At 40.5% G+C, this 15,989-nt stretch overlaps 1 protein-coding gene across 1 annotated transcript in view; it reads left to right on the top strand.

Annotated features, from left to right (window-relative positions):
* The window catches only part of usp39 (ubiquitin specific peptidase 39), a 54,345-nt gene that overhangs the window by 15,134 nt on the left and 23,222 nt on the right, over positions 1–15,989 (top strand). Inside the window, exons 4-9 of the mRNA XM_063057120.1 lie at positions 380–516; positions 2,234–2,386; positions 3,356–3,581; positions 8,213–8,287; positions 12,835–12,902; positions 14,674–14,862. Of these exons, the coding sequence (XP_062913190.1) occupies positions 380–516; positions 2,234–2,386; positions 3,356–3,581; positions 8,213–8,287; positions 12,835–12,902; positions 14,674–14,862 (848 nt within the window). The remainder of the gene's footprint in view (positions 1–379; positions 517–2,233; positions 2,387–3,355; positions 3,582–8,212; positions 8,288–12,834; positions 12,903–14,673; positions 14,863–15,989) is intronic.

Genomic DNA, 15,989 nt, shown 5'->3' with positions numbered 1-15,989 from the left:
GAAGAGTCTCGGCCTGAAGTGTTGACTGTTTATTCCTCTCCATAGATGCTGCCTGACCTGCTGAGTTCCTCCAGCGTTTTGTATGTGTTGCTCAATGTCAATAACTTTTGCTAAATGAAGTGTTTTTAATTCTCTTGAGTCCCATGCCGGGTCAGTATCTAGCGAGTCTATTTGGGATGAATGGCCTGTATGTCAGTAAATAAGATCATGTCCTTTCTGTGATGCACTTTGATGAAAAGATGTTGGCACTTTTTTTTCTGGGCTTCAGATTAGGGGTGACTTTTGTTAAAGTAACATCACAAGAACCACACCATAACATAGCTGTAATTCTGATGAATGTGACGGGAATTAACGTTGATCTGTGATTTGTATTTCTCAGGGCGAGGCCTGAAGTCATATGCTAACATTCATAGCGTTCAGGTCGGCCACCACGTCTTTCTGAATCTGCACACGTTGAAGTTCTACTGCCTACCGGACAACTATGAAATCATCGACTCCTCTCTTGAAGACATAACAGTAAGCATGTGGTTTCATAAGGCATGGGAGCTGAATTAGACTGTTTTATTTTCACTCTCCACTTCATTCTCCTGCCTTCTCCCCATAACCTTTGACAATTAAGTACCTGACAACCACAGTTTTAAATATATCCAATGTTCCTGGAAACAATGAACAAGGGGCTTGAAAGGAGATTCCCTCTTATTTTCCTCTTATGAAATTTTGACTCCTGATATAAAGCTTCTTTGGGATCAATTCCCCCCTCTTCTCTCCTCTCAGAACCACATCCTTGTAAATCTGGAAAATGAATATTGAAAGTCTGACCAACTCTTGAGTATATTGTTCCATTGGCTTATTTCCATGATGGTTTCCTTCATGCATGATTATGATATACTTGAATATAGTTGTGAAACTAGAAGAGTTCTTCAGAACTTGGCCCGGGTTCCCATTTTCCATGAATATTAATTGGCAAACACAAGAAGATCTTCAGATGCTGGAGATCCAAAGCAACACACACAAATTGCTGATGTCCTGATGAAGGGTCTCAGCCTGAAACATCGACTGTTAACTCTTTTCCATAGATGCTGCCTGGCCTGCTGAGTTGTTGCAGTATTTTGCGGGTGTTGCATTGACTAACTGATTCTGACCTTGCCTCTAGTCTGCACAAGTTTGCTCCTTGCTAAGTCACCAATCAGAAACAGGAACCACTCGACCAACAGTACAGTTGTGTAGAGACCAGTGGTAATTTTTGCATCTGAGTACTTTTAGTTTGCAATACTAAGCTATAACAGTTTTCAGTAAAATAATATAAACCATTAGGTGGCAGAGTGGTGATGTATTTCTACCAAAGGAAATGTAAGGAGCTCCTTCCCTCTTCTAATCTGCAGGTCACCTTTGGGCAAGGTGTAGCACCTGCTTAGCCCTCCTGATAAGGGTCACATGAAACCAGGGGAGCAGATGGTGGATGGTTGTATGAGCGGCTGGTACATGTCACAAGTCCTGGTTATGCAACCACTGACGCCGGGCAGACAATCTGTGAAGAGTGTTGATAATAGCTAAGATCACCCGTCCTGTGAAGACACTGCCCAGAAGAAGGCAATGGCAAACCACTTCTGTAGAAAAATTTGCCAAGAGCAATTATGGTTATGGATGGATAAAAGCATAAGAAAAGACAGACAGATGGAAGACCATGATTGCCCATGTCATACAACGTGGCACATGATGACGACGACTGTAAACCATATGGTTTATGTGTAGGATATTCAAATATCTGAGAGCTTTTCCCAAAGTTAGAAAAACACTTGCCACTGTTCGGATCAGTAGTTGGAAGGCATAAATTTTGTTGAGAGTTGTTAGGGCACAGTATCATCCAATAGAAATAATGAAAATATTATCCAGGTGCACTTTATCTTTAAAGATAAAGGCTGTGTGAAGGACTTGATTTGAGCCATTTCATGACTTTAGTCTATTTCTTTGTTCTAAAATAAAGTATGAAATATATGTTTGCCCTTCCTTTAAGTCACCACCTTCTCGAATTGCAATAGTCCTTCTGGTGAAGGTACACTTGGAATGCCATCGACTCTTTTATCCCTCTTGATGGGGATGTCACAGTCCTGGCAATATCTAGCAGTCACCTATGATAAGTAAATCGCGTTGAAACTTTGTATGAAAATTGTTCTTCTGTTGTTTTATATCTGAGGAGACAGTCACATGTTTAGCACTATTCTTTGCCTTGCAGTATGTGTTGAAACCAACTTTCACGAAACAACACATTGCAAACTTGGACAAACAATCCAAACTGTCACGGGCTTACGATGGAACTACCTATCTACCAGGGATTGTTGGACTGAACAACATCAAGGCAAATGATTATGCCAATGTGGTGTTACAGGTAAGAAAATATAAGTAATCAGACGAGAGTGAGGTCCACGTACTTTATGAATGATGATTGAGCAGCTGAGTCATTAGAACAGGTAGCTGTTCTGTTTTGTTGTTTGCTGTATTAGCTGTTTGATATCTGTAGATTCGTTTAGTTGTCAGGAGTTAGTAAGAAAACTACACGTTCTTCACACTTGCCTGGTCTTTGAAAGGAATAAGACCCATCCTGGTTCCTTGCCTTCAACCGTCACGTTGAGGCTGATGCACATGAGAAATATATGAAGGTGATTCTGTGTCATAGAGTGTTTTGGTTGAGCTGAAACTGGTGGTGATAGAGAATGGTGATTTGGAAGTGGATATTGGCACTGCTGGGGAAAGAGAGAAGATGGATCCAAAGTTTGTAAGCAAAGATGATGAGTACAGAAGAATTCCGATTCAGAATTACTTATCACATGTACATTGAAGCGTACAGTGAAAACACTTCTTTGCATTAACAGCCAACACACCTAGGGATGTGCTGGAGACAGCTCACAATGTTACCGCACATTTGCAGGCCCAACATAGCATGCCTCTAATGCTTGGCAGTACAACACAGAACCCAACAAGCAACAAAATGACAACAGCTCAGACACACGGACAGGGCTCTTGGCCTCCGGTCTCCAGGCTTCAGCCATTGGATTTCGACTTCTGGATATTCAATCGATTTTTGGTATTGACCCCCAGACTGACTGCCCCTCATGCCCTAATCCGATTCTGGGACCCACAAACCTGGGACAGCCTGACGTCCATGGATTGAGCTTGGAAAAGAGAATAAACTATCAGTTACTATGCATGTTGCCCATGCAGGGTTAATAAAGGCACACGCATGTGGTGTATGTTAGATTGTAGGAGCATGGTTTGATGATGGTGCATTTGAACTTTCATGGCTTTCTTTTCTTAGCCTTTCATGTTTTGGAATTCAGCTTCTTTACTTCTGTTTCAGGCTCTGTCAAATGTGCCCCCGTTACGGAACTATTTCTTGGAAGAAGAAAACTATAAGGATATCAAGCGGCCACCAGGAGACATAATGTTCCTACTGGTGCAGAGGTTTGGAGAGCTGATGAGAAAACTCAGGAATCCCAGGAACTTCAAAGCTCATGTGTCTCCTCATGAAATGTTGCAGGCTGTAGTCCTGTGCAGCAAGAAACGTTTCCAAATTACCAAACAGGGTGAGTTGGTGAACCACGGTGGCTTGCATCTGGTTGAACACAATACAGCTTTAAAGCTGTATCATCATGATCATTTGCGGGCCTGGGTGATCATGGCCTTCCATCTGTCTTAATCCTGTGGGAAGATCCCCTTCATGCTGCTGTTCTTATTCTTTTCTCTATCCACAACCATGATTGTTCTTGGCAAATTTTTCTACGGAAGTGGTTTACCATTGCTGCCTTCTTTACAAAATGGGTGACCCCAGCCATTATCAATACTCTTCAGAGGTTCTCTGCCTGGCGTCGGTGGTTGCGTAACCAGGACTTATGATATGCACCAGCTGTTCATACAGCTATCTACCACCTGCTCCATGTCTTCACGTGACCCTGATGGGGGTGGATGGGGGAGTGGGGCTAAGCAGGTGCTGCACCTTGTCCAAGACTGACTTGCAGGCTGGCAGAGGGAAGAAGCGCCATACTCCTATTTTGTTAGAGATTATCCCCATCCAACCACCCATAAGATGCAGAATTATAAATTGTTAGTTGTGATATGATTTGCTTGTTATTTCAGGTAAGCAATAATGTAAATTTTGTTGGAGTCCTTCACAGGATTTTGTTAGCTCCTTTCATTTGTACTGAACTTGACAAGTCAGCCAAGTAAAAGCATTAAGAAAGGTTATTGTGCCCGATCCTTTGGGTATTTACCTTCCTCATACATTCCAGAATCTTATATGTGGTTTGTAGCTTATTTGAGAATCTGTAGTAATGGTTCAAAAGTGTTTTGTATACGACAGTGGGAAGGAAAAAGAGGAGGCATTGTGCTAATGAAAAAATGGATTCCCTGATATCCTTGCCAACTCCAAGTAAAATGAGCTTCAATATAACTATGGATAGTAGACTAGTTCATGATAGAAAGATATTTCATGACTGCATTTGGGTTTGTTTTCTACAAGAATATGGTCTGGAGCCAACAGAATGTGGGCTAAAGTCATATTAGATTTAGTAATGAGTTGAGAGTGTGATAAAATACATGCCTTTAATGTGAAAAAATAGTATAGATTAGATTCAACTTTATTATCATTGTGCCGAGTACAGATACAAAGCCAATGAAATGCAGTTAGCATCTAACCAGAAATGCAAAGGATAGTGTTATTTACAATCTAATAGTGATCATGATTGAATTCAGTGCAGCTTTGAAAAGAAGAAATATGTAACAGATCCTAAACCGCAGAACATCACTGAGTGATTTTGAAGAACATAATACAGTAATGGTGTCTCCATATATTGAACGGAGAGCTCGGTTAAGAGGTGCCAAGTTATTTTTGGTAATATTATTGTATTTCATTTAATAATTTTAACTGCGCTTGTGTACTCTGAAAATTTTAATAACTATATCATGTTTGACTGTTATAAACATTCAGAACAATTCAATGCTTTAGCAGCTGGTTAACTTGGTGGCATTGCTCTGGCCAGCTGTTAAAGCTTTCCGAACATTCCCATGAGAAGGACTTGGACTTGTTGTGGCTGCCTCATGTTAGAAAATTTTCAGCCAGAAGATTTTTTTCTGCCATGCAGGCTGAGCCACTTAGAATTGAGTCAGAGACACAAGAGACCTCGGATGCTGGAATCTGCAGAAACAAACAATTCCCTGGAATTTTCACCACACCACCTCCCTCCCTTCCTTTTTATACTGGGTTAGAACTTGGGTCAAACGGCTTGAACCAACAAGATTCTGACCCAGAGATGAGAGTACTATCACTGAGCCTAAACCACAGGAGATGGCCAGTATAAAGGGGACAGGGGGAGTGGTGATGCAAGAGCCTAGGGTGATTGTTGGACCAGATGAACAGGTTGCACCAGGTAAGGGAAGAGAGATAGTTGGGATTGGAAGACAGTAGTAGGTTGATGATAGATGGAGACAAAGAGGGGAAACAAGTGAGGCAGATGGAGTGAGATAAGGGAAGGGGAAGTTTGGAGGCAGCTGCTGGAAGGTGATAAGCAGGAACACAAAGGCTAGTCTGTGCAGCATATTAGCTCAGAGATATCTGTACCAGTATGGAGTAAACTTGTAGGTTTGTCATAAGTGAGGGAAAAATCAACATTAACCATATTAATAATGAATGAGAAACATTGTGACATGTATTTAGTCATAGTCGTACTTTATTGATCCTGGGAGAAATTGGTTTTCGTTACAGTTGCACCATAAAGAATAGATAGTAATAGAACCAAAGGTATTAACTAAAGGTATTGATGAATATGGGCCAGTTAACTAAATAATTGATCGTTCATAGAGCAATACAGCACAGATACAGGCCCTTCATCCCAACAGTCCATGCAGCCTCAGTTCCAGCCAGCTAGCCCCAATTTCCTGTGTTTGACCCATATCCCTTCAAGCCCTTCCCTCCATGTTCCTAACCAAGAGTTTCTTAAATAATACTCTTGTACTTGCCTCATCTTTTTCCAATGGCAGCTCATTCCATATACTCACTGTGAAAAGTTGTTGCTCAGCTCCCTTTTAAATCTTTCACCTCTCACCCTAAATCTACACCAAGTTTTGGTGATTTCATCAAATAGCAGAATGGGTTTGAGGAGATGATTGGACTATTTCTTAGTATTATTTCTGCTCTTCAAAGTACTTTAGCCACTTTTCTTCCATCTGGGTAGCCTCCAACCTGATGGCATGAACACTTTTTTCTAGATCTTCTGGTAATTCTCCCCCCTCACTATTCCCTTTTCCCTCTCTCACCTTACCTCCTTACCTGTCCATCACCTCCCTCTGGTGTTCTCCCCCTTTTCTTTCTTCCATGGCCCTCCGTCCTCTCCTATCGGCTTTCCCCCTTCTCCAATCAACTTGTATTTCTTTCACCACTGAACTTCCCAGCTCTTTACTTCACCCCTCCCCACTCCCGGTTTCACCTGTCACCTTGTGTTTCTTCCCCCCTCCTCCCCCACCCCCCCCCAACTTCTAGCTCTGACTCCTCATCTCTTTTTCTGCAGTCCTGCTGAAGGGTCTCGGCCCAAAACGTCGACTGTACTCTTTTCCATAGATACTGCCTGGCCCGTTGAGTTCCTCCAGCATTTTGTGTGTGTTGCTTCTAGTCTACAGAAAGCTTGTTCAAGTGTATATGTTCTAATAACATATGCACTTAAAATAAAAACAGAAGGTGTTGAAAATAGCAGGTTAGGCAACATTTGTGGAGAGAGAAACACTTAATGTTTCAGTCAATGACTAATCAAAATTTCGTATTTCCTGTATTTGCATTATTTTTCATTTTACCTGCTAATTTATATTGTTTGATAAGTGTGGTCTGTGTAGAATTGCAATGCAGTTGAATGAGGACTGCCGGAATCCAGTAAAGCATTAAATTTTAAAATATGAATCAATAACCCTACAGTTGTATTAGTGTTTGAGGTACAAATTCTCAGAATATGATGAAATGTAGAATGAGAACATAAGAAATAAGAGCAAGAGTCGGCCGTTTGGCCCGTTGAGCCTGCTCCGCCATTCAGAAAGATCACGCATGATCTGGCCATGGACTCATCTCCACCTACCTGCCTTTTCCCCAAAACCCTTAATTCCCCTACTATGCAAAAATCTGTCCAACCTTGCCTTAAATATATTTACTGAGGGAGCCTCCACTGCTTCACTGGGCAGAGAATTCCACAGATTCACCACTCTCTGGGAAAAGCAGTTCCTTCTCATCTCCATCCTAACTCTACTCCCCTGAATCTTGAGGCTATGTCCCCCTAGTTCTAGTCTCACCTATCAGTGGAAACAACTTTCCTGCCTCTATCCCTTTCATAATTTTATATGTTTCAAAAAGGTCTCATACTTCTGAATTCCAGCAAGTACAGGCCCAGGCGACTCAATCCCTCCTCATATGAGTTTCTTTGAGCTGTGATACTTATAATTTAGGAAAATGGAACCAGCAACAACAGCATCTATGGATGAGCATTTACAATAATACAGTAAAACACTAATAATCCACTGACACACGAAGTTCTATGTGCTGATGAAGGAATTCAGCTTGAAATATTGAATGTTTATTCCTCTCCATAGATGCTGCCTGACCTGCTGAGTTCCCCTAGCTCTTTGTGCGTTACTCAGTTCTACATTCTGCTTTTGTAAGTTGCTGACATACCTACTGCTTATTCAGCATTTCTTATTCTAGTATGTATTATTTTAGTGTTTTTGTTTAATTATATAGTTTTTATTGCTACAGCCTGTGAAATTCCAACAGGGATATATTTAAGACTAGATTTATTTTTAATATACTTTGGTGCATAACCACATACCCTGTAGTTTTCAATTTAATTTCTTTATTTTTAAAGAGAATCATGAAAATTACAGACCTTATCTTGATAATTCCCAAATAGACCTTTGCAGTGGATGATTCCAGTGAATTGTGTGTCTGTTGTAACACACACAAAATGCTGGAGGTACACTCAGCAAGTCAGGCAGCAGCTACAGATGGGAATAAGCAGTCCTACCGATGCCTCAGGAAGAGATCTCCCCACCAGAAACATTGACTGTTCAGTACCCCTTCGCAGATGTTGTCTGACTTGTTGAGTTCCTCCAGCAATTTATGTTTTGCTCAAGATTTCCAGCATCTGCAGGATCGCTTATGTTTATGACTTGTGTGCTGTTGCAGGTGATGCTGTTGACTTCCTGTCCTGGTTCCTAAATGCACTTCATATGGCTTTAGGAGGGAACAAGAAGAAAAAGAGTAAGTAGATCCATATATTAAAAAAAAACTCATATGAGCACTGTTGTACTTCATTGCAATATGTGAATGTATATGTTGTTGAAGAGTCATAAAAGATTTTACAGTTTGATTTACTTTAGCTATAGAAACTCTGTATAGTTTAGAAGGCAATACGTTATTGGGTGAATGTGGTGAGTAATTGATAATAATAAGTATATTCCCAGATTTTGTAGAAACATAGAAATATTGAAAATAGGAGCAAGTGTTGGTGGCTAGTCCTTTGGGCTTGAACTGTTATCACTGATTAGCTGGACTCTGAAAACTCACACTCGTTCCTCAAACACACTTTATTTATTGTTGTCCAAGGAGACCAGCATGGTTCCTGTCACCACACCATTCTGAAGTTTGAACAAAGAAATGCCATTGTTATATAAAATTGTTACAGATATTGACCATTTGGTAAACTGAGTTTGTTCAAATTCCTCCTTTGCAAGATCAGTCACCATTCACAATATAGGTGATAATAAGTCAATAAGTGAATAGGTTATAAATCAATAGAAACTACAAGCTAACAACCATCACGCATAAAAGTTGCTGGTGAACGCAGCAGGCCAGGCAGCATCTCTAGGAAGAGGTACCGTCGACGTTTCAGGCCGAGACCCTTCTTCAGGACTAACTGAAAGAAGAGCTAGTAAGAGATTTGAAAGTGGGAGGGGGAGGGGAGATCCAAAATGATAGGAGAAGACAGGAGGGGGAGGGATGGAGCCAAGAGCTGGACAGTTGATTGGCAAAAGGGATATGAGAGGATCATGGGACAGGAGACCTAGGGAGAAAGAAAAGGGGGAGGGGGGGGAAAAAACCAGAGGATGGGCAAGTGGTATAGTGAGGGGGACAGATTATATACACACATTCTTTTCTTCTCTCTCCTTTTTCTCCCTCTGTCCCTCTCACTATACCCCTTGCCCATCCTCTGGGTTCCCCCTCCCCCTTTTCTTTCTCCCTAGGCTTCCTGTCCCATGATCCTCTCATATCCCTTTTGCCAATCAACTGTCCAGCTCTTGGCTCCATCCCTCCCCCTCCTGTCTTGTCCTATCATTTTGGATCTCCCCTCCCCCTCCCACTTTCAAATCTCTTACTAGCTCTTCCTTCAGTTAGTCCTGACGAAGGGTCTTGGCCTGAAGCGTCAACTGTACCTCTTCCTAGAGATGCTGCCTGGGCTGCTGCATTCACCAGCAACTTTGGTATGTGTTGCTTGAAATTCCAGCATCTGCAGATTTCCTTGTGTTTGAGCTAACAACCATCGATACTTTGAAGTTAGTAATGTAATTGTCCCGTAGTTGGTGTGTATTCCTTGAATCCTTCCATTCCATCGTTATCTCGTATCATCCCCTGCTGTGTATGTAAAGGAAAGGTATGCTGTTCAAAGACCTTTCTTACCTAGACTGATTGCACATTTTACTGTGTTCTGTGTTTGCCTGGACATCATCTTAACCCTTGCCTTGCCGCACTTCCACACTACCACCATTCAGAACTATGAGGGCGGTTTGTTCACTTCAACCTATCAAGTAAAAATAGGGAATTACCCTTTTTCTATCTTCACCCTAAATCCTTTGATTCATATTAAAGAAATATATCTACATCCTTGATGACCTGTCCTTCACTCCCTTCTATGGTAGAGAATCACTGAATTCATCTCTTTCTACATGAAGAAAATGCTGTTGATCTTGGTTCCGAATTCAAAATCTTAACTTCCAATTGTCAGACTGCTGGTTTTTCTGATAATTTTCCACTTTGGGTTTAATTTTATTCCTAATATCTTCCAGAAGCCATGCTTGAGCCCTTTTCCATCATTAAAGAACCCTTTTGTTCAGGCCGTTCCCTTTTCTCAGTACTGTCATCAGGAAGGAGGTACAGGAGCACACTTGAAGGTTCACCAAGAGCTTCTTTCATCAGGTTCTTAAAATGGCCTGAAAAAACTCTTCACACCACCTTGGACTCTTATTTCTTTATCCTCTCTCTTAACTTGCACTAATATCAGTAAGTTTTATTTTGTTTAAGTTTATGTTTGTTATGTTTTTAATGTACTGTGCTGCTGCAAAAAATTAATTTTATTGGCTGCACTACCTTCACTGAGGTGTTGTAACATCAACTAGACTAGTGGTCGCCAACCTTCTTAAGCCCAAGATCCCCTACCTCGGCCTTAGTGAAAGGCAAGATCGACCTACTAAATCATTTAGACACACGCATGCGCACCGGGCAGAAGGGACCGGAAGTGGAGGCCCACAGCCTTGGAAGCAGTCTGTCTTTGCAGGCGGCTTTCCGTAGCGGGAGTGTTGCTATGCTGCCATTATCTTAATTGGTATTACTTATTTTTATAATGCTCACATTACAACACCTTTAATTCTATGTTTCATTATTTGATTTTATTTCAACATGAAAAATAAATGAATAAAAATTGACTGTTGCACTCAGTGTGATTACTGGGGCTGAATACTCTCTGCTAGTTCCCTGAAATTTGGCTCATAACTATAGACAGCCAGTTTGAGACAGTCTGTGAGGTGTGTGTCAGTAAGACGGCTCCTGTACTTAGATTTAATAATTTTCATCTGTTGCAGCACAGCGCCCTCGCAAACCTCCTGACAGACTGAATATTTGAATGGACAGTTTGCTTTGTTAGACTGAATGTTGAACCTGCCACGTTTTTCAGGTGTTTTGTATTGGTAAACTGTTACTGAGACACAAGTTTAAGGTTCAGAGGTACACAAGCTAATGACACCACTGTTTTTTGTTTCCCAGTTCTTTTACATTTGGGGAATGTTGGAACTTAGAGGGGGAGAAGTGTTGTAATATGAGCATTATAAAGATAGGTTGATACCGATTAGGATAATGGTAATGTAGCGGTGCTCCCGCTGCGGAGAGCTGTTTGTGGGGAGAGGTTGTTTCCGGGGTTGCGGGGTTTTACTTCCGGTCTTTTCTGCCCGGTGCGCATTTTTCATTTTTTTTTCAGGATCTACTGGGAAAGTCTCAAAGATCGACTGGTTGGCGACCACTAAACTAGACAGTCAGCCAAACTCCATTCAAGAATGACATGAGAGTCAGGATATAGCATCTTAGATCCTTGATTTTGTTGCAGACTCAATGGCATAACAGAGTGAATAAGGAGTGAAACTGAATAAAAAACAAAGTACAGTGCAATTATAACGTTGTTCCATTCACACAATTAAACATACACAGATAAGTAAGAGCTTTTGTTAAGTTTCCTGCAGGTAAATATTATAAGATTCTGACAAGTAAATACAATATGTAAATAGTTTGTGTAAACCATAAGCATCTAGGTTGGTGTCTAATAAACTTAAAAGTAACATTCTATTTCCGCAAAATTTTTTAATACTTTTAGATTTACTTCTAAGCAATATACCATCAATTTACAAGCAATGCTTCTGCAGGGGAAACATCAGGATGGCTTTAGAGAGAAACTGCTTCAGCTCCTAACATAAACCTCTGGCTTCTGCAAGCCAGTGTGCTTTCCTACTTATTACTGCCTGACTGCACAGGAAGTGACCTGATACAGATTTGAAATTGCTCGTTTCAAAATAAAAGCTGAATGTGCTTAATCACATAGTAAAAACAAGTCAATTTCCCAAAGGGCAGAACAATGGCAGTTATACCTTGGCTATGTATGCCCACGATAATAAGTTTGAATTTCCCTGATTTATTTTTGGATCAGACAGGAATCAATAATTGTTAATAGTGCATACATTATTTAAATATTATCCATTGTTTCCCCACTACCAATTCCTTTAGTAAAGTTCTTCAATGTATCATTGCCATCTTATACCTCGTACCTGGAAGTTTCCTTTGTTCAGTTTAGGAACTCAAATTTCAGACTCTATCTTGTGTTCTGATGGCGGCTCCCTGAAGGACCATGTACCACGACTTAATTATTCCTTTCTCATCAACCAATCAACAGTAGCTTGCCTCAGGTTATTTTTTTTGGCATTTTGGTCTTTAAAAAGCTCTCACTTGCATTCTCCAGGAATTTCTTCTCCACATACAACTGCTAATTTTGATTGACCAACCAATATGTAGGTGAAAGCTATCTATGATGGCAGTTATACCCTTATTGCACACATCTTTAAATTCCTTGTTTAATTCAACCTCCTTCATCACTACTACTGCTTGGGGATCTGTAGATGATTCTAACCAATGCTTCTTGCCCCTGGCTCCCACCCATAACAATCTCACATTATGAACTGAACTGTTAACACTTGGTGGGCCTGTATCAGACTTTGGCCATCTGGTCAATTACTACACTCATTCTTATATCCATGAGGTCTGGCACAGCAAGAGTCATGGTCCTCAGTACGGGGAATAAAATCCATCTACTTTCACCTCACCATTGAAAGTAGGTTAGTTGCCACTCTTCCACTACAATGGGTTCAGCTGTTCTTATTGAGTTGTTAAAGTGGCAGTAAATGGGTAATGTGGACCTTAAGATGATTCTGGTATTGTGTTTTGTGTTTTATTCCATGTGCTTTCTCAATAATGAAATTAATTATTCATTTCAGCCATCATCAACAGTGTGTTCCAGGGTTCCATGCGGATATTTACAAAGAAGCTGCCTCCACCAGATCTGGTTAGGACTTTTATTATTGCTTCTTTTACTTTCATTGTATGTTTTTTCCATGTCTCCTGATTGACAAGACAGAACAGAATAGGATTCTGATGGGTAGCGGATTGACCTTCGAAAGATGGTATATTGGGGACTACAGGTAGGATAGATGCAAAACTGAGAGCCATTAAGGTCTGAAGCTTTAAGAATTCTGTTACCAAGAGTCGAGGGTTCTAGGATCAGAGGGCACAGCCTCAGAATAGAAGGATGGCTGTTTAGAACAGATGAGGAATTTCTTTAGGTTGTCAGTAATGAATCTGTGGAATTCATTAACACAGACAGCTGTGAAGGCTGAATCTTTGGATATATTTAAAGCGGAGGTAGATAGGTTCTTGATAAGTAAGAGCATAAAATGTTATGAGGAAAAGGCAGGAGAATAGGGTTGAGATGGATAATAAATCAACCATAGTGGAAAGACAGAGCAGACTCGATGGGCCAAATGGCCTAATTCTTCTCCTAAATCTTATGGTCTTATTATTGCCAATATGTCAAAAATGGTGCTGTCCTTTTTGCATTTATTGCCATTTTAAGGTCAGAATATCACTTGCAGATTTATTTGATACAATTTTTAAACTGCTTATTCTTTTAGCCACATGGTGGCAGGGAGGAGCCATTAATGCAAGTTAATTCTGCCCATATTGTAAATTGAACTAATTTTTGTTTCAAGAGAGGAGAAGGCTTTCAGAATGTTTCATTTCTTTTGACTACATTATGTTTATTTGGAGCTGGTAAAGGATGCAAGTCCCTAGTTGTCTTCAGGCACTCAGTGGTGAGGTAGTTAAACTGTGAAACTCTCTAATCTACCCCTTCACATGCTGTTAGTGCAAGTAGAACAGTGGTTAGTTATAATATAAAACTCCCTCTAGATTGCCCCGTCAAATATTTGCAGTGGAGGTAAAATAAAGCTCCCCATAATCTGCTCTAGTCATCTCTCTTGGTATAAGGTTTGATATAAGGTAAAACTCTCAACGGTCTCAACTATAGAGCAACTTCTGTTGTAACCCTGTGAAATTTCTACCTGATTTTAAGTAGAATTTCAGCCACTTAATTGTTAATATTTGGAGTAACTTATTTTTATTTAACAATCAAAAATAAAATGTCATTGGGCTTCACTTTATATTGTATTTCCTTTCTGTTCATTTATAGTGGTTCACTTACACGTGTAATTAATTTTAGGGACTTGTTCTTCTCTATCAATAGAACGTTATTTGAAATTAGTGTCATTGTTCATAGGGAGAAATATTTACCCAGTGAATGTTAATAATTTTGGAATCGATTATGATGGAAAGCCATTCTGACACTGCTGAGGAAATGAATGGAAGGTTGGAACTGAAGTTGTAAACAAAGCCAGATTTATTGGGCTGAATGGCTTTTTCCTGTGATTTTAAAACAACATTTTTACATTGAAAACTGGCGGAGCAATCGCTTATATTTGATTGATTTTAGAAATGGGAGCACCGCAGTAAGCGCGGTGTACTTGCTAAAGTGGATCAGAGCAATTTCCAGAAGCCTGGGGGAATGATTTAAAACATTGTCCATCACCTTAAGAGCTGAGCTTGCATCTTGTCAGCTTGCTGAATGGATGGGATAATCATTCCTCTTGTGACCAGTCAGCCTGTGGAAATGCACTGAGTATGGAGATTACTTAGCTGCCAGTGGCTTCTCTTGTGTTCAAAACATTTTAATAGACTTTCAAAAGGAAAGCATTAACTTTTGTTTTATGTTCACTTCCTAGACACCCGAGGAAAAAGAGCAACTGTTGGAAATGCAGGAGTTCAAGGAAACAATGACAGAGTCCACATTCCTGTACTTGACGCTTGACCTGCCAACTGCCCCTCTGTATAAGGATGAGAAGGAGCAGCTGATCATTCCACAAGTTCCGCTCTTCAACATCTTGGCAAAATTCAATGGCATCACAGAGAAGGTTGATACAAAATCAAAAGGCAAATGTGAATAAAGCTGAATACTCTTGGCAAACAGAGTAAAATTAATTGAGCTGACAAGGCAGCAGTGATAACAGAATCAGTGATGGGGCTGTACAAAAAACTCTTAGATCGACAGAGTGCGGCCACCTGTGAGGCAAGTCCAGTTAGTGATGATGCGCAAATGGGAGTCTCAGCACTTTGGTACACCTGAGAATTCAAAACCTCTTAACGTTTCTTGGTGGCTTAGTCAGTATTTCATTTTCAATTCCTTTGAACGTGAAGGCAGAGTACAAGGCTAATGGCAGGATTCTTAGCAGTGTGGGAGAGCAGAGGTATCTTGGGGGAAGGGTTGGTTAAGAAGGCATATGGTGTGCTGGCCTTCATTAGTTGGGAGATTGAGTTCATGAGCCATGAAGTAATGTTGCAGCTCTATAAAACTGGCTAGACCACACTTGGAGTATTGTGTTCAGTTCTGATTGCCTCATTATAGGAAGAATGTGGAAGCTTTAGAGAGGGTGCAGAGCAGTTTTACAAGGTTGCTGCTTGGATTATGGAGCATGTCTTGTCAGGAAAGGTTCATCAAGCTAAGGCTTTTCTCTGGAGTGAAGGAGGATGAGATGTGACTTGTTAGAGGTGTCTAAGATGACATAAGGCATAGATTGAGTGTACAGAAAGACAACTTTTCTCAGGGTGGCAATATGAAGTTTTAAGGTGAGCCTAGGGGTTGTCAGGTATGTTTTTTACAGAATGATGTGTGTGAAACACACTGCTGGGCTTGGTAGTCAAGGGTGATACTAAAACAACATTTAAGAGATATAGTACGTGGATGATATAAAATGGAGGGCTATATGGGAAGGAAAGGTTAGATTCATCTTGGAGTAAGTTAAGAGGTTGTACAAAATCATGGTCCAAAGGGCCTGTACTGTTTTATTAATTCCCCTTGTGAGTGTTCCCATTGAATCTCCTTCCATTATCTTTCAAGATTTGCTTTCCAGATTGTGACAGCATTATGTGTAATTAGACTTGCTTCTTTGCCTGTAATTTTTGGCAATTATCTTAAAACATTGTCCATTTCTCCTTTTGGTTTCTCTGACTTTTGAACTTGACTAAAATATTCTTAACATTT

This window comes from Mobula hypostoma, chromosome 8 (genome assembly GCF_963921235.1).
Source record: "Mobula hypostoma chromosome 8, sMobHyp1.1, whole genome shotgun sequence".
NCBI classification, from domain to species: Eukaryota; Metazoa; Chordata; class Chondrichthyes; order Myliobatiformes; family Myliobatidae; genus Mobula; species Mobula hypostoma.
This window is presented reverse-complemented; position numbering and strand designations above follow the sequence as displayed.